The sequence below is a fragment of the Bufo gargarizans genome, chromosome 6 (genome assembly GCF_014858855.1).
Source record: "Bufo gargarizans isolate SCDJY-AF-19 chromosome 6, ASM1485885v1, whole genome shotgun sequence".
Classification (NCBI taxonomy): Eukaryota; Metazoa; Chordata; class Amphibia; order Anura; family Bufonidae; genus Bufo; species Bufo gargarizans.
Window position 1 is genome coordinate 151816020 of NC_058085.1, and position 26829 is coordinate 151842848.

Genomic DNA, 26829 nt, shown 5'->3' on the forward strand with positions numbered 1-26829 from the left:
TTGCCGCTTCTGCCGACTTCCGTGCTCATGGAGCGTCCCCATCACCATGGGAACGTCTCCATATAGTAGAGTGTACTGTCGGATTTGAGAATTACGTTGAAATCGCAATTCAATTATTTCAAGTTATAATAATCAAATTTCGATTTTAACTTAACACTGCTATATTCCATATTCGTTAATTCTAGCCCAATATGGAATATAGCAGTGCTAAGTTGAAATCAAAATTTGATTATTATAACTTGAATTAATCGAATTGCGATTTCAACTTGGACCTGGTTTACTATGGTTGGCTTGGTAGAATTAGCGAATATGACGAATGTATTCGTCATATTCCACAAAACGAATATAACAAATGTATTCGTCATATTCCACAAAACTAAGATAACGAAGTATTCTGCATCTTCGTTTTAGCTACCTATTTATCAACTTCGCTAATTCTAGAAATCATATAGGAAAGTTTTACTATAGAGACAGCTGTGTTTAATTCGCTATGCGATTATATTACTTAGCTTTTTTTTATAAATATAATAATTATAATAATTATCAGGTATTAGAATTATTCTATTTATTTTAAAAAAAAGCAGTCATATAATCGCATAGCGAATTAAACTTAGCTGTCTCTATAGTAAACTTTCCTATATGATTGCTAGAATTAGCAAAGTTGACGAATAGGTAGCTAAAACGAAGATGCAGAATACTTTGTTATCTTCGTTTTCGTGGAATATGACGAATACATTCGTCATATTCGCTAATTCTACCAAGCCAACCATAGTAAACCAGGTCCAAGTTGAAATCGCAATTCGATTATAATAATCGAATTTTGATTTTAACTTAGCACTGCTATATTTCATATTAGGCTGGAATTAACGAATATGGAATATAGCAGTGCTAAGTTAAAATCGAAATTCGATTATTAAAACTTGAATTAATCGCATTGCTATTTCAATAGGAGAGTAGCCTCTAAGTTAAAATCACAATACGCGATTATTTAAATCGCATATTAATCACGATAACAAGAATAATGACGAATATTTGATTTCAACGAATATAAAACGAATATTCGCGAATTTCGTCAAAATCGAATATGGCACCTGCCGCTCATCACTAGTCAGCACTAGACGCAAATAACAATCCACCTGCATAGACACTACTTTCTGCTGAGAGCAAACCACAAGGCATGGTCTGTACTTGCTGTAGAGAGCGACTATATTGCATGGGATGTATTGCAGCAGAGGGCAGTCATATTGCATGGTCTGTAATTGCTGCTGGAAGCAACCATATTGCATGGTCTAAATGTGCTCAAGGGAGCAATCCACGGGGCAAGGTTTGCTTTTGCTGCAGGGAGCTAAAATAATGCACAATGTACTTACTGAATGGAGCAACGATATTGCATGGTCTATATTTGCTGAAGGGCGCTATATATTCAGATATAATTCAGATTTTAAATGCTTTAAAAGGAGTTGTCTCATCTGAGACAATGGGGACATATCACTAGGATATGCCCCCATTGTTTGATAGCTGCGGGAGCCCAGAAATTGGTGGAGGGCGCACTGCACATGCACAGCTGCCCCCCAGTCATTTCTATGGGGCCGCCGAATATAGCCGAGCACTGGCTTGGCTATTTCCGTCGGGCCCATAGAAGTGAATGGGAGCAGTGGCCGGTCGTGTGCGGTGCGCTCCCATTCACTTTTTGGTATCCTGCAGAGTCCATTAAAAAAATGCATACGTTAACAGAAAAAAAAAATTTCTACCATGGAACTGTATGGTGAATGGACGCCCCTGTACGGCATCAGTCTGAGGCATCTGTTAACGCATGCATTTTTGGTATGCATTAAATGGATGGCAAAAATAGGATGTGAACCCATCCCTAGTGTCAGAATAAGCGTGGCAGAGAGGGGAGGCCACCATGTACTGACAGATCGCTAACTGGTCCTGGTGGTCAGGGATGAGAACTGTCTTTCCCAAGGATCATTTTCTACTGGGAAATACAGGGCACAGTATAATACACTAGAATCTATATAATATAAAGATATAAGCCCTACCACCGAAAATAATACAATTAGGTGGTAATTTATTATCTAGAAATATGTCTATGTTAGGCGTATTTCTGACACAATCTGCATATTTTTGCAGCTCATGCAGGTCTAAAAGATGATGGCATGGGCAGGGAAAGGGATACAGTTATGGCCATCCAGTTAATCGGATACCACCGCCATACATTGACCGGATAACACCTTTGTACAGTGACCGGATAACACCGCCATACCGTGACCGGATAAATAGGTATAAGAGGGCACAGTACAGGGAATGACTAGGGGCACTGCACAGGGTGTGGTAAGAGAGCACAATGCAGGATATAAGGGGGCACAGTCACATGACCCTGTGACGTTAGAAGGTCCTTATGGTGAATGCGGTTCATACACCACCATAATAAGAAGCAGGGGGGTGAGACAGGGGTGTGATTATGTGGCTAGAGATAAAAAAAAAAAAAATTACTATTGGCCAGTACAGGCCCCAAAAATGAGGCAATAGGAATTCACCTGACAGCAAAGAACTTTGGATTCTGTGGCTGGAGGTACAGTTGTGTTCAAAATAATAGCAGTGTGTTTCTAATAGCTTTTATTTCCACACACATAAATGCATTTGGAACACTACACATTCTATTCCAAATCAAAACATGAAGAAAAATATTTCAAATTTGTGTTGTTCCTCTAAAAAAAATTGAAAAAAGTGAATATTAGACTGTTCAAATAAATAGCAGTGTTTGTATTCTTCTTTACAAACTCAAACATTCACTATATAAACTGAAAAATGTTTGAAGATTTTGCTTTCCTTTGAATCACGTAACTAATATTTAGTTGTATAACCGCTGTTTCTGAGGACTGCTGTACATCTGTGTTGCATGGAGTCAACCAACTTCTGGCCCCTGTGAACAGGTATTCCAGCCCAGGATGATTGGACTACATTCCACAGTTCTTCTCTATTTCTTGGTTTTGCCTCAGAAACTGCATTTTTTATGTCACCCCACAAGTTTTCTATTAGATTAAGATCCGAGGATTGGCCTGGCCACCCCAAAACTCAATCTTGTTGGTCTGGAACCAAGATGTTGCACGTTTACTGGTGTGTTTGGGGTCGTTGTCTTGTTGGAACACCCATTTCAAGGGCATTTCCTCTTCAGCATAAGGCAGCATGGCCTCTTCACGTATTCAAACTGATCCATGATCCCTGGTATGCGATAAATAGGCCCATCAACTTAGTATGAGAAACATCCCCATATCATGATGCTTGCGCCACTATGCTTCACTGTCTTCACAGTGTACTGTGGCTTGAAATCAGTGTTTGGGGGTCGTCTGACAAACTGTCTCCGGCCACTAGACCCAAAAAGAACAATCTTACTTTCATCAGTCCACAAAATGTCTCTTTAGGCCAGTCAATGTGCTCTTTGGCAAATTGTAACCTCCTCAGCACATGTCTTTGTTTCAACAGTGGGACTTTGTGGGGGGTTCTTTCAGATACCATGGCTTCACATAGGTGTCTTCTAATTGTAACTTTAGACCTTCTTTGATCTTCCCGGAGCTGATTGTTGGCTGATACCTTGCCATTTTTGCTATTCTTCTATCCATTTGAATGGTAGTTTTTCGCTTTCTTCCATGGCTTTCAAGTTTTGGATGCCATTTTAAAGCATTTGCGAACAATTTAGCGGAGCAGCCTATCATTTTCTGCACTTCTGTATATGTTTTCCCCTCTCCAATGAACTTTTTAATTAAGGTACGCTGTTCTGAAAAATGTCTGGAACAATGAATTTTCCTGAGACAAATGCACTGTAACCAGCATGTACAACATTTGCTGCCTTCCTTCAATAAGGGCAATAATTGCCTCCTGTTTTTCAAAGAATGAATGACCTCACTCATTGAACTCCACACTGCTATTATTTTGAACATGCCCCTTTCAATTAGTGATTCAATTGCACAGAATCAGCAGCATGCATGTCATGACTGTTGGATTTATATTACTCTACTACACCTGCTAGTAAATTATTCGCCATGTAGAAATATAATTTCTACCAAAAACACTGATTGATCAGGTAAGTGATGTCTGACTGCTATGATTTTGAACACAACTGTACATAAGAGTACTTTCACATTTGCGGCAGGACGGATCCAGCAGGCTGTTCACCCTGTCGGATCCGTCCTTCCACTGTTTCACCATGCCGCCGGACCGCCACTCCGTCCCCATTGACTATAATGGGCACGGGGGCAGCGCTCTGGTGCAGTATGGCAGTTTGCGGTCAGAGGCCGCCGGACCAAAAAGTCGGACATGCAGGACTTTTAGTCCGGCGGCCTTTCGCCGTGCACTGCCGTACTGCGCCGGAGCACCATTATAGTCAATGGGGACGGATCAGCGGTCTGGCGGCACGGCGAAACTGTGGAAGGACGGATCCGACAGGGTGAACAGCCTGCCGGATCCGTCCTGCCGCAAGTGTAAAAGTACTTGGATAAAAATGTAACTGTCGGCCAGTACAGGTCCCAAAAATTAGCCAATAGGCATCCACCTGACAGCAAAGAACTTTGGATTCTGTGGCTGGAGGTACATTAGGCGGTCACAGGGTAAATATGTAACTGTCAGTCAGTACAGGCCCTAAAACATATGTTTAGTTTACCGGTAAACTGCTTTCCAGGAGTCCGGAATGACAGCACCCATGGAGGATGTCCTTACTGGTTTCTGTTGGGACAGGAAGAGAGACAGTTTAAAGGACCCCTCCCCACCCCCTTGCTCCAGTGTTTATAACTTACTACACCGGATAGGCTGCCACATCTTTATTTCAAGAATAAGTGTTACTTCACACTGTATACAGTAGCAGTACAAATATACAAACCAAAAAAGTGTCCCGGAGGGAACAGAAAAAGGGGGGGTAGTATTGGGTGCTGTCATTCCGGACTCCTGGAAAGCAGTTTACCGGTAAACTAAACATATGTTTCCAGGACGTCCTCCATGACAGCACCCATGGAGAACTAACAACTTAGAACGCCATTTAGGGGGGGACCACTGCTTGCAGGACCTTACGGCCAAAAGCCAAGTCCTGATTGGCCATAGAGTCCAGTCTGTAGTGTCTGACGAAGGTAGTGGAGGAGGACCAGGTTGCCGCTCTGCAGATCTGGTCGATGGAAGCTCCAGCCTTCTCCGCCCAGGTTGCGGACATGGCTCTGGTGGAATGAGCCCTCAACGTTATGGGGCAGGATGAACTCTGCAGTCTATAACATTCCCTGATGGTCTCCTTGATCCAGCGGGCTAAAGAGGTTTTTGAGGCTTTGCTTCCCTTGTTCCTACCACCGAATTGGATGAGGAGGTTCGCTGACTTTCTCCAGGATTTTGTCCGCTTGATGTAGGCGAGGACCGTTCTTCTTACATCAAGACAGTGGAACCGCTCCTCCTGTATGTTTTTGGGGGAGGTACAAAACGAAGGGAGAATTATCTCCTGTTCTCTGTGAAACGTTGAGACAACTTTGGGAAGAAAGGAATGATCCAGCCTAAGAACTATCCTATCGTCTAGGACTTTCAAAAAGGGGTCCCTAACTGACAGGGCCTGAATTTCGCCTATCCTACGAGCAGTAGTGATGGCTATTAAAAACACCGCCTTGAGGGATAGAAGTTTGATGGGAATGTCCTCGATAGGTTCGAAGGGAGCATCACATAGGCCATTTAGAACTATATTTAGATCCCACTCAGGGACTGTTTGTCTCAGGGTGGGCCGTATTCTGGAGACTGCTCTGACAAATCTCTTGACCCACCTATGTTCTGCCAATGGTACGTCTAAGCAGCAACTTAAGGCTGAGATATGTACCTTGAGGGTACCTGGTCTTAGACCTATATCGAACCCTTTCTGGAGAAAATCTAGTATAATGCCTATGGATGGATTACTGGACCCTGGATGATTCTGAACTAGCCAAGATGAGAACTTCTTCCATATTTTGAGATATATGGCTGAAGTCACCGGTTTACGGCATTGCTGCAGTGTTGATATTACCTGATTGGAGAGACCCTTCTTCCTCAGGGTTTGCCTCTCAGGATCCAAGCAGTCAGTCTCAGCTTGTTGAGATTGGGATGCTCCAGAGGTCCCTGCGTTAACAGACCTCTCCTGTCTGGAAGGGGGTACGGGTCTTTGATCGACATTTCCCTCAAGATGGGATACCAAGCTCTCTTGGACCAGTCTGGTGCGACCAGGATCAGAGTGGTGGTACTGGTCCTCATCTTCTTTAGGACTGCCGGGATTAGGGGAAAAGGAGGAAAAGCGTAGGCCAGTTTCATGTCCCAATTCTGGGCTAAGGCGTCTACTGCCACTGGGTTTTCGCTGGGGTTTAGTGAGTAAAAACAGTCCAGTTGAGAATTTCCCCTGGATGCGAAGAGGTCTATTTCTGGATAACCCCATAGCTGGCAGACCTGTCTGAAGACCTGTTTGTTCAGATTCCATTCTCCCGCGTCTATCCTGTGACGGCTTAGGAAGTCGGCTCTCGAGTTCTGAGACCCCTTTAGATGGGTTGCTGAAATGGACCGAACCTCCCTTTCTGCCCATATGAAGATTTGATCTGCTAGATCCTGAAGGAGCGGGCATCTGGTACCGCCCTGTCTTTTTAGATAACATACCGTAGTAATGTTGTCGGATAGGATCCTGACATGTTGATCCTTGAGGAGATGTTTGGCTGCTGTCAGAGTCTTCAGCACTGCCTTCAGTTCCCGGTAGTTTGAGGATCTTATCCTGTCTTGAAGGACCCAGGAACCCTGGAAGAGATGCTGGTCCACGTGCCCCCCCCCCCCAGCCATTCAGACTCGCGTCCGTGGTGACGGTTATGGCTGGAGTCAAATTCCACGGGACTCCTTTCTCCAGATTCCCTGGTTCTGTCCACCAGGACAGGGATTTTATCACTTTTCCCGATATTTTCATCCTGGAGTTTAGAGAACGGTGGTCTCTGTTCCAAGCTGTCAAAACTGCATTCTGGAGGGTTCTGGAGTGGAATTGGGCCCAGGGTACTATTGAGATGCAGGAGGTCATCAGACCCAGGATCTGCATGGCTTCCCTGATCGAGTGGGTTTTGCTCTTTTTGAACAACTCTATCTTTTGTCTCAGATTGGTCTGTTTTCTCTCTGGAAGAAATGAGTGTTGTATTCTTGTATCCAGGAGAGTGCCTAGGAATTCCTTTCTTGTGTCCGGTATCAAGTCGGATTTCGGGTAGTTCACGATCCACCCCAAGTCCTTGAATAGGGCTAAGGTTTGGTGGATGTCCCCCATCAATTTTTGAACCGAGTCTGCTATCAGCAAGAAGTCGTCCAGGTAGGGCACGATTGTAATTGTATTCTGGCGAAGGAAGGCCATCATTTCGGATACTACCTTTGTGAATAGGCGGGGGGCAGATGAGATACCGAACGGCAGGCACTGGAACTGGTAGTGAGAGGTCTCCTTTCCGTACCTGACCGCAAACCTTAAGTACTGATGGTGTTGGGGATGTATGGGGATGTGGTAATACGCATCCTTGAGGTCCAATGTGCAAAGGTGAGCACCTGGAGGGATCAGAGGAGTGGAGGATTTTATTGACTCCATCTTGAACCTGTAGTACGTCACCCACCTGTTCAGAAACTTTAAGTTGATGATTGTCCTCATCGACCCGTCTGGCTTCTTTACAAAGAAAAGTCTTGAGTAATGGCCTGTGAACTGCTGGGGAGGAGGAACCTGGGTGATAGCTCCCAGAGCCAGGAGGTCTTGAATATGTGACCTTAGTTGCTGTTGGAGGAGAGGAGATTCGAAATAGGTCACCTGGAACACTTGGGGAGGAGGAGTTCTGAAATCTATCCTGAAGCCGTCCCTGATGGAGTCCAGGATCCATTGATTGCAGGTAACTCTCTTCCATCTTTCCCAAAAGTGACGAAGTCTCCCTCCCACTGGTCTGGCGTCATGGTTTCCCTGTATTGGTGTTGGGGTTGAAGAGGAAACCCCTGCCTCTACCCTTGGGGTAGCTCCAGCGGCCCGATTTTCCTTTCCCTCTATAGGTCCTGGCCTGATTTTGGCCTGAGGGCCTCCAAAAGGGCTGGGGTTTCTTTGGCTTCTCCTCAGGGAACCCCTTCTTGTTATCTGCCGCATTCTGGAGAATAGAGTCCAGAACTGGGCCGAACATATACGAGCCAGAGAACGGAATGGAGCAGAGTCTGTTCTTTGACGCTACATCTCCAGACCAGGACTTGAGCCAGAGGGCCCGTCTAGCAGCGTTAGTCTGAGACTGGGACTTGGCTGCGAATCTAATGGTCTCCGCTGAGGCGTCCGCCAGGAAACTAGAGGCCATCTTTAGAAGCGGAAGAGACTCTAGGATTTCTTCCCTGGATGTTCTTGCCCTAAGGTGACTCTCCAGTTGATTAATCCACAAGATTAAGGCTCTGGAAACCGAAGTAGCTGCAATGTTGGTATTAATTGCGGTTGCCCCTGACTCCCAGGATTTTTTCAACAGGCCGTCTAGCTTCCTATCCATGGGGTCCCTTAGCTGTGACGAATCCTCAAAGGGTATTGAGGTTTTTTTCACGACCTTGGCCACCTGGATATCAACTTTGGGAACCTCGTCCCAGAGGTTAGTGTCCTTTGGGTCAAACCGTAGACGATTTTTAAAATCCCTGGGAATAAAGAGCTTCCTTTCGCCGTCAGCCCATTCCTCTGTGATGAGATCTTTAAGATTTTCATTTATTGGGAAGACTTTCTTTCTCCTGACTTTAAGACCCCCAAACATTTCGTCCTCAACCGAACGAGTCTGATCCTCCTCCTCCTCAATAGCCATGGTCCTGATGGAGGGACTCCATGTCGTCATTGTCTGAGACATATAACCCTACTTCCTCTGAGTCAGAGCCCCAAACAACCCGACTCCGGGGAGACCGGGTCCCGTCGCCTACCTAACTTTCTAGGAGAGAGCTGTCTAACTCCTCCTATCCCTGTTGGGACAGGAAGAACACTGGAGCAAGGGGGTGGGGAGGGGTCCTTTAAACTGTCTCTCTTCCTGTCCCAACAGAAACCAGTAAGGACATCCTCCATGGGTGCTGTCATGGAGGACGTCCTGGAAAATTAGGCAATATGAATTCATCTGACAGCAAAGAACTTTGGATTCTGTGGCTGGAGGTACATTAGGTGGTCACAGGATAAATATGTAACTGTCGGCCAGTACAGGCCCCAAAAATGAGGCATTCACCTGACATAAAAGGCCTTTTATGCCGCTGTATATACATAAGGCAAGGACCATTCTTTGTTCTTGGTGATAGCGGATATGTGTGGGCTGGTGTGAATAAATTCAATTACACATGGTCATCACAGGTGTTGAATTCCTCCGAGATCCATGCCTCATTCATTTTTAAAAATGTGAGGTAGTCCACACTGTCGTGAGCTAGGCGAGTGCGCTTATCGTTCACGATCCCCCCTGCTGCGCTGAACATCCTTTCGGACAGGACACGCAAGCCAAGAGTTCCATGGCAAATTGTGCCAGCTCTAGCCACAGGTCAAGCCTGCACACCCAGTAGTCAAGAGGTTCCTTGCTTCTCAGAGCGTCCACATCAGCCGTTAACCCGATGTAGTCGGACACCTGTCGATCTAGGCATTCCCTGAGGCTGTATCCGGAGGGCGGCTGTCGATAGGTTGGCTGCAAGAATGATCTCATATCCGAAGTGACCAACACATCTTCAAACCGCCCTCTTTTTGCAGGCGTGGTAGGATTGGTACCCGCACCTGTTTCGCTGTGGGTGGAAATTCTGCAGCAGCAGAATGCAGCATCTCTAGCTGCAAGGCCTGGAACTGCTGCATTCTGACAGCCCTCTGTGATGCTGGTAACATGCCCACCATTTTGTGTTTGTACCGGGGGTCTAAGTACATTGCCACCCCATATAGGTCTTTGACCTTTATGCTTTTTATATGGGGGTCCCTCTTCAAACACTGGAGCATGAAAGCCCCCATTTGCACTAAATTCGAAGTAGTGGAGCTCCCTGGCTCCTGCTCATCGCACAGGAGAATGTCGTCCTCGTTCTCCTAACCCCAGCCCCGGACAGCACCAGGGATCCACGAAAAGTTTAAAGCCTGCTCTTCTTGCTCCTCCTCCCCCCAGACACCATCCTCCTCTGAGTCCTCTTTAGACTTCTGCTGACTTGTCTCAGATGTAGTAGCCCCCCTGGGAATTCAGTCAGCATTGCCACTACCTCAACTTCCAGCTCCTGCTCCTCGATGGCTTGATCAATGGCACGACGTAATGCACGCTCCAGAAAGAGTGATGGCGCCCTGGCTGTGACTGACCAGTTTGGTGATCTCATCAAATGGGCGCTGAAGTATGCATGTGTTACACATGAGCAGCACTGGCACGGTGAAAAAAAAAAACAAGCGCCCCAAAACCTGTCCTGCCACAGAGTTCGTACAGGTAGTCGTTAACGGCACGTTTCTGCTGGAGCAGCCTAACAAGCATATACAAGGTGGAGTTCCAGCGCGTCGGGCAGTCACAAATAAGACGTCTGACTGGCAAGTGGTGTCGCTGCCGAACGTCAGCAAGGTGAGCCATGGCCGTGTAAGATCTTCTAAAATGGCCAGAGATTTTCCTGGGCTACCGCAAGACGTCCTGGACCCCGGGGTATTTGGCAACGAATCACTGCACGACTAAGTTCAGGGCGTATGCCATGCATGGCACGTGTGTTATTTTGCCCTGTTTAAGCACGCTCAGCAGATTGGCACCGTTGTTGCACACCACTTTACCAACTGTCAAACTGAGTGGGGTTACCCACTTATCAGCCAGTGACTGCAGAGCTGAAAACACTGCAGGACCATTGTGGCTCTTGGCTTTCAGGCACAACAGCCACAGCACAGCATGGCAACGTCTCACCTGGCACGTTGAATAGGTTCTGGGGAGCTTGGGGCGTGCAGTGGAAGAGGCAGTAGCAGTGAAAGAGGCTGTAGCAGTGGAAAAGGAGGAGTCAGCTGAGGAGGAGACGGAGGATGGAGTAGGAGGAGGAGAAGAAGAGGCAGGCCTGCATGTAAAACCAAATCCACACGGTCGCCACGTGTTACATGCTTGACAGCCGTCAAAAGTTTCACCCAGTGGGCAGTAAAAGTTATGTACCTTCCCTGCCCGTGTTTGCTAGACCACGTGTCTGTGGTCAGATGCATCTTGGCACCGACACTGAGCCAGAGATATTTCTCCCAGAAGGGCATCCCTGAACTATATGGCCACGGTTAGCGGCAAGCAAATCGTGGACATATAGTTCAGGGATGCCCTTCTGGGAGAAATATTTCCTTCCAGGGACCTTCCATTGTGGTGTGCCAATGAACACAAATTTTCTAAAGGCCTCTGAGTCCACCAATTTTTATGGCAGTATTTGGCGAGCTAACAGTTCCGACAAGCGGTCAGCCGTTGGGCAAGAGGATTATCCAGAGCCATCATTTTTTACGCTCGAACATTTGGGCCACGGAAGCCTGCCTTGTGCCAGATGAACGTGAAAGGTGGAGTGGAGGACAAATGGGAGGAGAAGGAGAAGAGGCAGGACGTGGAGTGCCGGGACTTTGGCTTTGTGGGTTCTGACGGAGTCGCTCCCACTGGGCTCGGTGATGGGAGGCCAGATGCCTTCTTAAGGTGGTCGTCCCTAGGTGAGTGTTGGGCTTACTGTGACTTATGAGTTGGCAGCACAGGCTGCAGATATATACTATGTTACTAAGGCCGAAAAAAGACATTTGTCCATCCAGTTCAGCCTGTTATCTTGTAAGTTGATCCAGAGGAAGGCAAAAAAAAAAAAAAAAAAAAACTGAGGTAAAAGCCAATTTTCCCCACTTAAGGGGAAAGAAAATTCCTTCCCGACTCCAATAAGGCAATCAGAATAACTCCCTGAATCAACGACCCCTCTCTAGTAGCTATAGCCTGTAATATTATTACACTCCAGAAATTCATCCGAACCCCTCTTGAATTCTTTTATTGTACTCACCATCACCACCACCTCAAGACTTCCATAGTCTCACTGCTCTTACCATAAAGAATCCTTTTCTATGTTTGTGTACAAATCTTCATTCCTCCAGACGCAGAGGGTGTACCCTCGTCACAGTCCTGGGGATAAATAGATGATGGGAGAGATCTCTGTACTGTCCCCTGATATATTTATACCTAGTAATTAGATATCCCCTCATTTGTCTTTTTTCTAAAGTGAATAACCCTAATGTTGATAATCTTTCAGGGTATTGTAGTTGCACCATTCCAGTTATTACTTTAGTTGCCCTCCTCTGAACCCTCTCCAGCTCTGCTATGTCTGCCTTGTTCACAGGAGCCTAAAACTGTACACAGAACTCCATGTGTGGTCTGACCAGTGATTTGTAAAGTGGTAGGACTATGTTCTCAACACGGGCATCTATGTCCCTTTTAATGCAACCTCTCCCTACACTTGGTGTCCCTAACTGTCCCTGCTCCAAAATGCAACCTCTCCCTGGCAAAACACATAATGTAAAATGGCTGCCAGATCAGGTTCTGTCATAGGGTTGGGGGTGTGTCCATGTGCTGAAGCCTCTCAATTGGCTGTCCTGTCCCATTTAATGGATGTATCATGGGTCAAAGTTCGGCGCTATGCAAAAAAAAAAAGAAATAGTGCGTTAGAATATCGCCATATGTTCGGCGAATCGCGAACCAGCAAAGTTCGCCACAAACCAACGCCAGGGGTAATGAAAATTGTAGATTCACATTGAAGGCATCAAAACGATGAATTAACACATGTGGAATTATATACATAACAAAAAAGTGTGAAACAACTGAAAATATGTCATATTCTAGGTTCTTCAAAGTAGCCACCTTTTGCTTTGATTACTGCTTTGCACACTCTTGGCATTCTCTTGATGAGCTTCAAGAGGTAGTCACCTGAAATGGTTTTCACTTCACAGGTGTGCCCTGTCAGGTTTAATAAGTGGGATTTCTTGCCCTATAAATGAGGTTGGGACCATCAGTTGCGTTGTGGAGAAGTCAGGTTGATACACAGCTAAATGTCCTACTGAATAGACTGTTAGAATTTGTATTATGGCAAGAAAAAAGCAGCTAAGTAAAGAAAAACGAGTGGCCATCATTACTTTAAGAAATGAAGGTCAGTCAGTCTGAAAAATTGGGAAAACTTTGAAAGTGTCACCAAGTGCTGTCACAAAAACCATCAAGCGCTACAAAGAAACTGGCTCACATGCGGACCGCCCCAGGAAAGGAAGACCAAGAGTCTCCTCTGCTGCGGAGGATAAGTTCATCCGAGTCACCAGCCTCAGAAATCGCAGGTTAACAGCAGCTCAGATTAGAGACCAGGTCAATGCCACACAGAGTTCTAGCAGCAGACACATCTCTAGAACAACTGTTAAGCGGAGACTGTGTGAATCAGGCCTTCATGGTAGAATATCTGCTAGGAAACCACTGCTAAGGACAGGCAACAAGCAGAAGAGACTTGTTTGGGCTAAAGAACACAAGAAATGGCCATTAGACCAGTGGAAATCTGTGCTTTGGTCTGAGGAGTCCAAATTTGAGATCTTTGGTTCCAACCACCGTGTCTTTGTGCGACGCAGAAAAGGTGACCGGATGGACTTTACATGCCTGGTTCCCACTGTGAAGCATGGAGGAGATGTGATGGTGTGGGGGTGCTTTGCTGGTGACACTGTTGGGTATTTATTCAAAATTGAAGGCATACTGAACCAGCATGGCTACCACAGCATCTTGCAGCGGCTTGCTATTCCATCCGGTTTGTGTTTAGTTGGACCATCATTTATTTTTCAACAGGAGAATGACCCCAAACACACCTCCAGACTGTGTAAGGGCTATCTGACCACGAAGGAGATTGATGGGGTGCTGCGCCAGACGACCTGGCCTCCACAGTCACCGGACCTGAACCCAAATCGAGATGGTTTGGGGTGAGCTGGACCGCAGAGTGAAGGCAAAAGGGCCAACAAGTGCTAAGCATCTCTGGGAACTCCTTCAAGACTGTTGGAAGACCATTTCAGGTGACTACCTCTTGAAGCTCATCAAGAGAATGCCAAGAGTGTGCAAAGCAGTAATCAAAGCAAAAGGTGGCTACTTTGAAGAACCTAGAATATGACATATTTTCAGTTGTTTCACACTTTTTTGTTATGTATATAATTCCACATGTGTTAATTCATAGTTTTAATGCCTTCAGTGTGAATCTACAATTTTCATAGTCATGAAAATAAAGAAAACTCTTTGAATGAGAAGGTGTCTCCGAACTTTTGGTCTTTATTTGTATATATAGTGGGGACTCGCTCTTGTAGACAGGATTAGCGGGCGCAGTATACAGGCAACAACAAGTTCTTTGGATCAAACAGTTCAGTGTTTTATTCACACTTTAGGCAAGTGACAAAACAAGCAGTCATATTCAAACAAAAAGTCACCTTGCGGTGTTGTTGGTAATTCACACCATGCAAACTTCTGCCTCAAAGAGTCCTTGCTGATAGCAGCACCAACTTGTTTTCACGCAAAACAGGTAGCAAGCCTTAATCCAGACACAGGGCTCCCAGATCCCAATCCGGTCCGGTATTTGACCTCACCAGCCTGTAAAACAGACCAGCAGCACGTGCTCGGAGGAAAATGCCAGTTTTCCCAGACCAAACCTCTCACTGTGTCACATACCTTCCCCTTTTTTCAATCCTGAGGGGGTGAACACATGCCAGACAGTGTACCTGGGACAGGGCATCCGTGTTTCGCTATAACCGGCCTACCATGTGTTCCACCGAAAATGTAAAGTTTTGTAGGGTGAGAAACCATTGGGTGACCCAGGCATTTCTGTCCTTGGCCTGGCTCATCCACTTGAGAGGGGGGTGGTCAGTCACCAGGCGGAATTTTCTCCCCAATAAATAATAGCGGAGAGAATCTAGTGCCCACTTGACTCTCCTCTATACTATACCAGGACTCGGTTGGGGTGAGCTTACAGCTGAGGAAGACAACGGGATGCTCCTTCCCATTGACTACCTGAGACAGTACAGCACCAAGGCCTACTTCGGAGGCATCGGTCTGTACTGCGAACTCCCTATGGAAGTCGGGCATCACCAAAACCGGTGACCCACACAGAGCCGACTTCAAAGTGGAAAAAGCCTCTTCCGCCCGCTCATCCCAGCGAACCATCACTGACTTGTGTCCCTTCAAGAGTCCTGTCAAGGGTGCGCCTAGAGTAGCAAAGTGAGGAAGAAACCTCATGTAATAGCCCACCATTCCCAGGAATAACTTTATTTGCCTAGTGATGACAGGTCGGGGCCAATTCCATATCGCCTCTATTTTGTTCATTTGGGGTTTGATGACTCCGCGCCCAATGACATACCCCAGGTACTTAGTCTCTTCTATCCCTATCGCACATTTTTTGGGGGTTAGCTGTTAGGCCAGCTTTCCGAAGGGAGTCCACTACAGTCTGCACTTTGGGAAGGTGACTTTCCCAGTCGGTACTGAGGATGACAATATCGGCCAGGTATGCCGAAGCGTACCGACGATGTGGATGAAGCACAATGTCCATTAGTCGCTAAATAGTTACAGGGGCGCCATGCAGACCAAAGGGTAAGACCTTAAATTGATACAGCCCCTCAGGCATGATGAAGGAAGTTTTCTCTTTGGCAGTCTCCGTTAAGGGCACCTGCCAGTACCCTTTCGTGAGGTCCAAAACAGAAAAATACAGGGCTTGTCATAACCTCTCGAGGAGCTCACCCACTAGGGACATTGAATTTGGAAACCTTGTTAAGTTTTCAAAAGTCGTTACAAAATCGCAACGTCCTGTCCAGCTTGGATATCAATACTATAGGATTGGCCCACTCACTTTTTGACTCCTCAATGACATCTAGCTGCAACATTAACTGCACCTCCTCCGATATGGCTTGTCGCCGAGCCTCAGGACCCGGTATGGTTTTATTCGGACTTTTGCCTGAGGCTCAGTGACAATGTCATGCTGGACTATGGAAGTGCGTCCAGGAAGGTCTGAGAACACATCCGTGTTCTGACTAACGAACTCCCTGGCCTCCTGAGCCTGTTTAGAGGAGAGGCTGTCAGCAATTTTTACTGTGGCAGCCGCCTCTCTTGCATCAGACAGAGAGGCCGGTACCTCTTCTCCTAGAAAACCCGGCCGCGGGCTGTCTTCTGTACTGGTTTCCCTATCTTTCCACGGTTTAAGTAAATTCACATGGTAAACCTGCTCTGGCTTTCACCTCCCTGGCTGGTGTACTTTGTAGTTTACATCTCCAATTTTCTCGAGTACCTAATAGGGCCCCTGCCACCTAGCCAGGAACTTACTGTCCACGGTCGGCACCAGAACCAAAACCCGATCACCCGGGTTAAAGATCCGGACCCAAGCCTGCCGATTATAGACCCGACTCCAGGCTCACTGAGCTGCCTCCAAATGCTCCCTAACAAGAGTCAACACTGCATCGCATAATTCTCTCATTGATGCCCATGAGGCTATGGAGGAAGATATTGCAAAAATTTCAGCCAAACCACATGATCTGGAGGACAGATATCGCCACAATAATATCAGAGTTCGTGGGATTCCAGAAACTGTGGAACCGGCTGAACTTGAGACATTTCTTCAGCAGCTTATTAAAGCAGCACTACCAACAACCACGGACAGGGACCTGATAATTAATCGGATCCACAGGGTGCCGAAACCACAGGGGTTGGATGCAGCTTTACCCAGAGATGTCATAGCGTGGATAAATTTTTTCACAGTTAAAGAAGCCTTCCTGAGGGCTCTGAGGTGCGACCCCAAGCCTTCTGATGTTTTTATGGGCATATCTGTCTACACGGATCTTTCTACAGCTTCACTTGACAAAAAGGAAGGAATTTGCCCCTATTACCAAAGTTACGAGGCAGCATCAAGTAAAGTATCGTTGGGAATTCCCGGTGAAACTTCTGGTCACCTACAATGGGACTCTGCAAGCTCTCAACTCGCCGCAAGGGGCATCTCACAAGCTGCTAGAAAGGGGCCTCGTCACTCAAGAAACTCAACCGGCAAGTGACGCAGTTGCCCGTCTAGACAAGGTTGCCCCAGGGTGGGACACTGCCTGATTTGTGTGTCTCGCAATAGATAGGAGTTGTAAGATCTATTCCTAAGTGTTGGTCCGTAGTGGGGGCTTTTACTTTTCTGCCCCAGACCTTACACTTCATTTTCATCCATCTGACCCATAGGTCACAAACCTTGTTAAGGCATTTTTGCCATGTTGGCCTTCTTTTGTACCTTACTATTCATTTTTTTTTTTTCTGTAACTGTGTTCCTTTAACTGTTAATTATGCGTTGTGCACTGCGCCTCATCAGGCTCCTTATCGTCACCACATAGTGATCTGGCCGTATATTATACAGGGGAACCATAACTCTGTGTCATGTGGTTCAAAGTTTATTTGCTTAATGTAAGGGGTCTGAACTCCCCATATAGACGCACACAACTGTGGGTGGAGATCCTAAAGTCCAAATGCGATGTGGCCTTTATACAAGAATCTCATTTATTATAGAGAGATGCACAAAGATGTGTGCACAGGAGATTCCCCAGAATTTATCACTCTCATACCACTAAAAAATTAAAGCAGGAGTTTTTATATGTATAAAATCCACAATCGCGTTTTCTTTGACAGAATGCATTATAGACTCTGTGGGGAGATATGTTATCCTGGTTTGCACGGTTAATTAGTATCTGTGTACGCCCCCAATGTTAGACAACTGGCCTTTTGCAGGAGACTGTTTAAAAAAGTACAGACATTAGCAGTTGGGGAAGTGATAATAGGAGGTGATTTCAATGTTTCGGTTAGCTCAGATCTGAATTATAGATCATCACATAGGAGCCACCGTGCAGATCTTCAAGCGAGTCTCCACGACTCGCCCTATCGTGATATATGGCGATACCAATATGGGGGAGAACGTGATTATATGTTCATCTCCTTGGCGCATAGGTCCCAATCACGAATAGATTATATATTAGTCTCCAGAAACCTGCTGCTACGTATGGTTCTGAGGTCTGACATTGGAAGCTCCACTTGGTCAGATCACGCACCTGTGTGTATACTGATTGAGAATGGTTTCCCTACTCCCCCCCCCCCTCCACAATGGAGAATGAACACATACTTACTTAAATGCCCTGAACGAGTTGTGGGGTTTTCTGTCACCCTAAAGGAGTTTCTGAATTTCAATGATACCCCTGAAATAAACAGACACTTTATGGCTTACACACAAAGCATTTATGAGAGGGGTCCGACTACAGTCTGCGGCAAGATTGAAAAAGAGTAGGGACAAGGCAATGCAGGAAGCCCTCACACAACTGAAAGAAGCAGAGCAGAGACATAAGTTTCATCCTTATGCCCTGTCTTTAGCTGCATTACAGAACTGTAGATCTTCTCTGAGGTCCATGCTTCTGTACCGTCAGGAGTTAGGGATGAGGCTCCTAAAATAAAAAAATTATCATACGGGAGATAGAGCTAGCACACAGGTTAAACAGCAGGTAGGCAGAATCTAGGATTGTTAGAGTGCATTATGCTAACTCACTGATCACCCACCCGCAAACCTAAGGCTTGACCCAGCCCATTTCTGCTGACATTTCCTCTTTTTAGGACTCATTATCTCTCTCCCCTCCCTGTCCCCTGATGCCATTCGCACTTTGAACAAACCTATAACTAAACAGGAAATCCTTGCAACTATTAAAGCCACACCAATCAACAAGGCACCGGGACCAGACGGATTCCTAGTTGAATACTACAAAACATTTCACTCCACACTACTTCCCTATTTGAAAAAACGTTATATTCGCTTTATGTCATCTGGTTACATAACACCTGACATGCTTTCAGCCACAGTGGTTACCTTGCCTAAACCTGGGAAATCTCCTACCGCCCCTGAAAATTTTAGGGCAATTTCCTTACTCAATACTGACAACATTCGCTAAATTACTAGCTGCTCGTGTCAACGCTTTTCCGCCCTCCCTGGTTGCCTCTGACCAGGTAGGCTTTGTGCCTGGCAGGCAATGCAGGGATGGCACTTTTTAATTTCCTCCAGATCGCAAATTGGTCCAGGGCCCCCATTGTCTTTGTCTCTTTGGACGCTGAAAAAGCATTTGATAGAGTTCACTGTGGGTTACTGGACCAAGTGCTTAAGAAATTCGGATTCCAGGGACACATCCTACAAGCTATATCCGGGTTGTACTCCACTCCCTCCAAGAGTCTTGGCCTCGGGTTTTCTATCAGAGACTTTCCCAATCACTAACGCACCAGACAAGGTTGCCCGTTATCACCCCTTATTTTCACACTGGTTATGGAACTCTTGGCGGAATTATTCCGCACATGCAAGGAGATCTCAGGGGTTCTGGTAGGTGCACGTTCTCATTGTATTGGGCTCTATGCCGACAATGTTATTCTTACTTTGTCAGATCCTGTTAAATCCTTAGAAGTGGCTTCCAAAATACTTACCCAGTACTCCTAACTATCACATTACAAGCTTAAGATCAACAAAACAAATGTACTGCCCATAAATATTCCGGACACTCTAAGACATGAACTTTGCAATCGTTATCAATATAACTGGGTCGAAAAATCGTTGACCTACTTGGGGGTGGAGTTGACTCTCTGGGATGGTTCCCCTCAATATAAAAAGTCTAAGATCAGACTTGCAGAGGGATTATGCCAAGTACTCCAAGGTGCAACTATCCTGGATTGCAGAAAATAAACTAATTTAGCTAATACTGCCAAGAATGTTATTTAAATTCCGCTGTGTCACGCTCAAAATACCGAAACATTTAATTGAGCAGCTGCAAGAGGACATGTCCCGCTTTATATGGGGCAACTCCCGACCCAGAATTAATAAAAAGGCACTATACCCCCCCTCCCTCCATCTAGGTGGCTTAGGTGGCCCAGATTTGTATAATTACTATTTAGCCAACCTAATGGACCAGGCCATGGAGTGGTGGTCTCCAAATGCACCTCACAAATGGTTACATATAGGGGAACACTTTGTTAAAAGGAAGTCCTTGAAAACGCTAATGGCGGCATGTGTGATGAAACCATAAAGTTGCTCTCTACGTTTATGCACTATGCAAGCCACCTTTTTTGCCTGCTCGAAATTGCTTAGGTCTAGCAACCAAATTTGGACATTAGATCATTCCCTATCACGACTATAGAATATCATATCCCTACACTCTCACTCACTAACTGGTTGAATTGCGGTGTGGGTACCCTGGATTGCCTATTTGCTGCCTCAACATTGAAGGATTTTGAAACACTACTCTCTACATTATCTAGCTTGCTAATTTATCAGTATTTGCAGATCCATCATTTTCTTTCTAACATCCCTTTTAAAGTAGAATTAGATAAAGCAGATTCACTCTACAGACTACTTAAGGATGATGATACCCACCGCTCCAGTCTCTCAGTTTGGTACTCGATTTTCCTTTCAGCCGCTGGTAGGGGTAAACAACCCTTTATGCTAAAATGGGAGACGGAGCTGGGGAAAAAAAAAATTCTCATTGGATTCATGGATAGATGCTATGTACTGGTCTATGATGTGCTCTAGTTGTATCAATCACTCGGAACAGAACAGGAAAATACAGCTTCGATGGTACTTGACCCCGAACAGGTTGTCTCACATTATCCCAAACTACTCATCCTTATGCTGCAGAGGAGGTGGCCAGGTTGGCACGCCGTTTCATATGTGGTGGCAATGTCCTTTAATCACAAACTTCTGGGCAGAGATATCTGCTATATTGGAGGAGGTGACGGGTCTGCAAAATGTGGTGAAGCCTGAACTGGCTATCCTAAGATTAGGTTTGGTTGAGATTCCACATGAAGCTAGCTGGATTGTAGACCATATCTTTAATGCCTAAAACATAACTTTTATTCTTATATTTTAAGATCAACAGGGTCCCACTCCAGGGGACTAATCCAACATAGACAAACAACAAAACAACCAAAAACGGACAATGAGGAACAGACAGGGATGCTCTAATATTGACAGCGGGTACTGGGCAACCATATGGGGTCCCTGGTATAACCCTAGGGTGTCCCTGGTCTCTTTCTCTGCCCAGAGATGCCCCCAGATGGTAGAGGCACTCTGTCCCCGTGCCTAAAACTGTCTGTCCTTGCAAAGGCCCTTACCACACAGATTGGCCCATATGGATGCCCGGGTCATTCAATGCGTGATTTATTACCTAAATAATATTGGTCTCCCTTCTAGTCTCGACGCGTTTCACCTGTTGTAAATAGGCTCATCAGGAGACAGTGAAGGTAAACGGGTGGTCCACCCACAATATTTGGTGGCCACACGCCAATAGTTTAGCACATATAAACAAAAAAAATCAATCAAAGAGAAAACAATAAATTATAACTGGAGCAACCCCACGGTCGCAAACCCACAGCCAAAGATCTCACAACAATAATATGTTACCAACACATCCAGCCAGTTCAGATAAAACCGATTATTCAGATTGATACTTATCTTTACGCTAAGCGACGACCTGTGAGTAGGGCTGCTCCAGGGGGCACTAAAGATGAGGCTCCAATTTGTGTGCTGGTTCCTAGCAGATTTAAATGCTCAGTTGGGGGCGGTGCCTAATTAACTCTCCAATCACCAAATAGATAGGGATGTCATGTGGTATAATCTCCACTCCACCCCCTGTATTGACAAGTACCCTGGATTGATCTAATCTAGAGATATTAATGTCTACTGGGGTGTTACAAATGTACTGGGTGTTATTAGAGAAAGCCCCCTCTCACCTGTTAGTGATGTTAACTAACACCGCGTTCCTGTCCGGCGCACAGACATTGACGTCACAGGCCCGGATTGGCCGATGCTCAGTGGAACGCACGGCCATATTGGAGCCTCGGCGTGCGTTCCACCAGATAAGATCGAGCACAGAGGCGATTCGGCAGCAGCAAAAAACAATGCCATTGCCAGCAGTGTATATTATAACATCACTAACAGGTGAGAGGGGGCTTTCTCTAATAACACCCAGTACATTTGTAACACCCCAGTAGATATTAATATCTCTAGATTAGATCAATCCAGGGTACTTGTCAATACAGGGGGTGGAGTGGAGATTATACCACATGACATCCCTATCTATTTGGTGATTGGAGAGTTAATTAGGCACCGCCCCCAACTGAGCATTTAAATCTGCTAGGAACCAGCACACAAATTGGAGCCTCATCTTTAGTGCCCCCTGGAGCAGCCCTACTCACAGGTCGTCGCTTAGGACTCATGCAGCGTAAAGATAAGTATCAATCTGAATAAATCGGTTTTATCTGAACTGGCTGGATGTGTTGATAACATATTATTGTTGTGAGATCTTTGGCTGTGGGTTTGCGACCGTGGGGTTGCTCCAGTTATAATTTATTGTTTTCTCTTTGATTGATTTTTTGTTTATATGTGCTAAACTATTGGCGTGTGGCCACCAAATATTGTGGGTGGACCACCCGTTTACCTTCACTGTCTCCTGATGAGCCTATTTACAACAGGTGAAACGCGTCGAGACTAGAAGGGAGACCAATATTATTTAGGTAATAAATCACGCATTGAATGACCCGGGCATCTATATGGGCCAATCTGTGTGGTAAGGGCCTTTGCAAGGACAGACAGTTTTAGGCACGGGGACAGAGTGCCTCTACCATCTGGGGGCATCTCTGGGCAGAGAAAGAGACCAGGGACACCCTAGGGTTATACCAGGGACCCCATATGGTTGCCCAGTACCCGCTGTCAATATTAGAGCATCCCTGTCTGTTCCACATCGGCCGTTTTTGGTTGTTTGTCTATGTTGGATTAGTCCCCTGGAGTGGGACCCTGTTGATCTTAAAATCTAAGAATAAAAGTTATGTTTTAGGTAGTTGGCTTCTGTGATCCAGTTTCTTTACACAACTACCAATTGAGAAATTTTTCTGTCAATTCATATCTTTAATGCCTCGAATAAAGTGATAGCTCGTCAATGGAAAGAGGCACATTCCCCCAATAAAAGCGGTAGTACAACTGGTAAATTTCCATATGCATTGGTGTTTGCTCACTCGTTGTATCACAGGGTGATTACACATAATAGGTGGCTTTTGTGGTTGTCCAGCAACTATGCTACACCATTACCAATCAGTATCTTCTGAGAATAAAGTACATATGTGGTATATGGTGCTTGTGCCTGATGTAGTTCCCAACTGAGGAAGACAAATTGTACGGAACACTCCTTTGTTATTTCTGTTACTGTATTATTACTTGTAATACTGATACCTTTTTCTAAAATTAACAATAAAAATGTATTGTCTCAAAAAAATAAAAATAAAATAAAGACTTACAAAACTTTTCCACTTCTTTGAATATGCTGGGCCAGTAAAACCACTGTAGAATACGATCCTGAGTTTTCTGAAGCTCCCAGTGACCCCCGAGAACGTGTTGGTGGGCTAGATCTAACACAAGCTTGCGATAAGCCTTGGGGACCACCAATTGTTCAATGGGCTTACCCTGTAGTTGGTTTACCCGATACAACATATCTTGATGAACCACAGGGAAACACTAACTCTGCCCCAGGTTGTTGTGGTTCACCATCTATTATTAACACATTTTTCCAGGCGTAGGATAGGGTTGGGTCCCGATGTTGGGCGGTACCAAAATTATCCCCGGAGACATAGAGGTGTGCCAATTCAGGATCCGGCGGTAAGTCCTCCTGGTCTCCCACCATCACACTTAGCGGGGGTTGTCTCCCCTCTTCCACTGAAGTGGTGGTCACTCCTACCACTGGCCATTTGGTCTCAGGTTCCCAGGGTTCTGGTCTCCCCCCTGAGCCAGGCCACTCTGCTAGGGTTACCCCTGTCTCATGGATATCAGTCACTCTCATAGCAGACCACAGTGCCGGGAAGCCCGGGAAGTCTCTCCCTATTATGAGTTCACAATGTAGATTTGTGGAGACAGCCACCTCATAGGTCTATCTACCGGCCACCGTGGTTGGAGACACCAGTACGGTGGGGGAGTCTTAAGTCTCCGTGAATGCACATCACCCTGACTTTCCGGCCAGTATACTTCGTGGACTACACCAGGGTAGCCCTTACTAGGGTCACCAGACTCCCTGAGTCCAGCAGAGCCTCCGCCGGAGTGTCTCCCACTTCCATCTGGCACAAGTGATCTAGAGACACTGGGGTACCTGTTGCACATAACCTCCTGGCATATAGTGACTGTCACTGCCTGCCCTGTGAGAGCTCTGAGAAGATTGGATAGACTTGCAGCATGCAAGTCTATCTGACAGGTCTTTCTCTGTTTCCCTTCTGTTTGTTGTTGTGGGCAGGATCCCACCTCTCCACAGATTCTGCTCATTAGCTGTTTAAGAGGCTTTATTTAAGTCTGCCTCTTACTGCTGACTTTGCGGTTGATATTTTCCTTCTGGAGTTCTATACTTGTTATTTGTGGATCCTCTACTTCCCGCTCATCTCAAGCTAAGTCCTCCTATTCTCCCCTTTGTCCGCGTATTGCTTCTAGGTCTTCACAGTGGAAGGTACTGGCCGTCTCATTCCCAGCTCCCTAAGTTAGGGTTTGCTTCAGTGTCAGCAGGGCTTAGGTTCCAGCGTATGAGAACCCTCCTTTAGATTCCTGGTAGCTTAATATTGTTCCACCAGGTCCACCATCTCAAGGGCATTGCCAGGAGACACCTGACCGATCCAGTGCTGGAGAAGGTATGGCAAAGCCCTCCAGAACATATCAGCTAATAGTCTATCCAGCATGGCCGGGGGACTCGGCACATCAGGCTGTAGCCACTTTTGCAAGAGGTGGAGTAAGTCATAATAGTGGGTCCTAGCAGGCTCAACCAGCTTAAACCCCCACTGATGTACCCGCTGGGCCCGGACCAACAGATTCACTCCGAGTCTTGCCAAAATCTCACCCTTTACTTTTTGGTAGTCGGCCTCTTGATCAGCCGGCAAGTTGAAAAACACTCGTTGGGAATCAGATGCCAGGAATGGAGCAACAACCTCAGCCCATTGGTCACGGGGTAGCTTTTCCCTGATGACTACTCTATTGTACATTGCCAGGTAGGTTTCGATGTCGTCTGCGGGGGTCATCTTAGGAACCGTGGCACGGACTGCTTTCCGGGCATCGCGGATGCTAGGGGTTGCTCCTGCTGTCTGCAAAGCCATCACGTGTTGTAGCAGCAACTGGTTAGACTCTTGCTGCTGCTTATTAGCTTGGTGTTGCTGCAGGTTTGCCTCCATGAGGGCCTTCACAACAGCCTCCATTTTGTCATAGGGCACTGGTTGTAATACAGCCCCTTTAACGGTGACCGCCCCTTTAACAGTGACTTTCACAGTGGTCGTCCCTTTAACAGTGACTTTCACGGTGGCCGCCCTTTTAACGGTGGGTTCCATGGTGACCACCCCTTTAACAGTGACTTTCACAGTGGCTGCCCCTTTAACGGTGACCGCCTCTTTAACAGTGACTTTCACAGTCTGCCCCTTTAACAGTGACTTTCACGGTGGCCGCCTCTTTAACGGTGACCGCCCCTTTAACAGTGACTTTCATGGTGGGCGTCCCTTTGACAGTGACCGCCCCTTTAACGGTGACCTCCCCTTTAACAGTGACTTTCACAGTGGTCGCCCCTTTAACAGTGAATGCCCCTGTAACAGTGACCTCCACAGTGCCCGCCCCTTTAACAGTGACCTCCACTGTGCACGCCCCTTTAACAGTGAACTCCACGGCGCCCCTGTCCGTTTAATAGTGGCCCCTGCCCCCCATGCATGTAGCAGTGTAGTTGTGCCGTCATACGTCATATGACTGAATATTTCAGGACCTGCGAACTGCTAAACCTGTGATCAGTTGTTAAGGCAACCTGGAGTAAGACCTGTGAGCTTCTATTGGCTGATAAGGAGTGACCGTTTGTATGGCAGTTAGGATTTAAAGGGATTCTGTCACCACATTTTACCCCCTACAGTAAAACATAGATACTTGTAGGTCTCCCTGAGCTGTATTAAATCATGCCCTTATTAACTAATAGTCTTGATTTATTTCTTTATAAAATCGATTTTAGTGATATGTTAATGATTTACAGAAGGTACCTAAGGGGATATCCTTTCCTAACTTGGTGCCGAGGTGCACCCCTCGCCACCTCTAATATAATATATTCAAGAACCGGCGCGCTGATGTAATCCCTGAGCCTGTTTGAAATCCTGTGTGTGCACACTACACACTGTAGTCTGCACCCGTGCAGACTACAGGTAATGGCATCGTCGAGCAAAGTGCACATGCCGGCACTTATATATATTATATTAGAGGCGGCGCTGTACTCAGGAAGGTGGCACTGGGCACCGGACCGAGGGGTGAGCACCTTATGTAGGTCATTAGTGTCACAAACTATGGATCCGATCGCCCCCAGCTACAATTCCTAAATGCAATTTAACTAACTACCTGGTAACGTCTCTTCAAAGGCAAGGTACGTTGTTCAGCAGCTTAGAATATGGAAGACTTGGCCATTTAGATTTTATAATATTTAATAAGAGGTAAAAAGCAGTGCATACAAGTCTAATGAAAATTACTATAAATCTACAGAATAATAATAACAATATAAATAATCACGACAGTTCAAATGAAAGGGAAAAAGATGAAAGAATACTTAGTTTCTCTGGAGGGTTTCAGATGGTCGTTCATATGTCCTTTTTGAATCCTTGCAAACCCCTTTTCAGTATGTATCAGGGGAGACCCTCAAAGTTCTTCTGATACAGGGATATGCCGTCAATGTCCAATTAAGTGTCTGGTGATGTTCCATGGGTCTCTCTCCTCTCTCCTTGTGCATGGATTTTTATGAACTCTCCCATGGGCAGGAGACTTACTCCTGTCAGCCAATGG

The 26829-nt window shown here is 46.0% G+C and overlaps 2 protein-coding genes across 2 annotated transcripts in view; both read right to left on the reverse strand.

Annotated features, from left to right (window-relative positions):
• LOC122942059 overlaps positions 1 to 26829 on the reverse strand; it is a 60137-nt gene that overhangs the window by 20586 nt on the left and 12722 nt on the right. The window lies entirely within an intron of this gene.
• Positions 4999 to 6610, reverse strand: LOC122942062. Its single transcript, XM_044299554.1, has 2 exons — positions 6026 to 6610; positions 4999 to 5431 (listed from the first exon to the last, which is right to left on the reverse strand). Exons 1-2 carry the CDS (start codon positions 6608 to 6610, stop codon positions 5033 to 5035), a joined length of 984 nt encoding a protein of 327 aa, XP_044155489.1. The 3' UTR covers positions 4999 to 5032.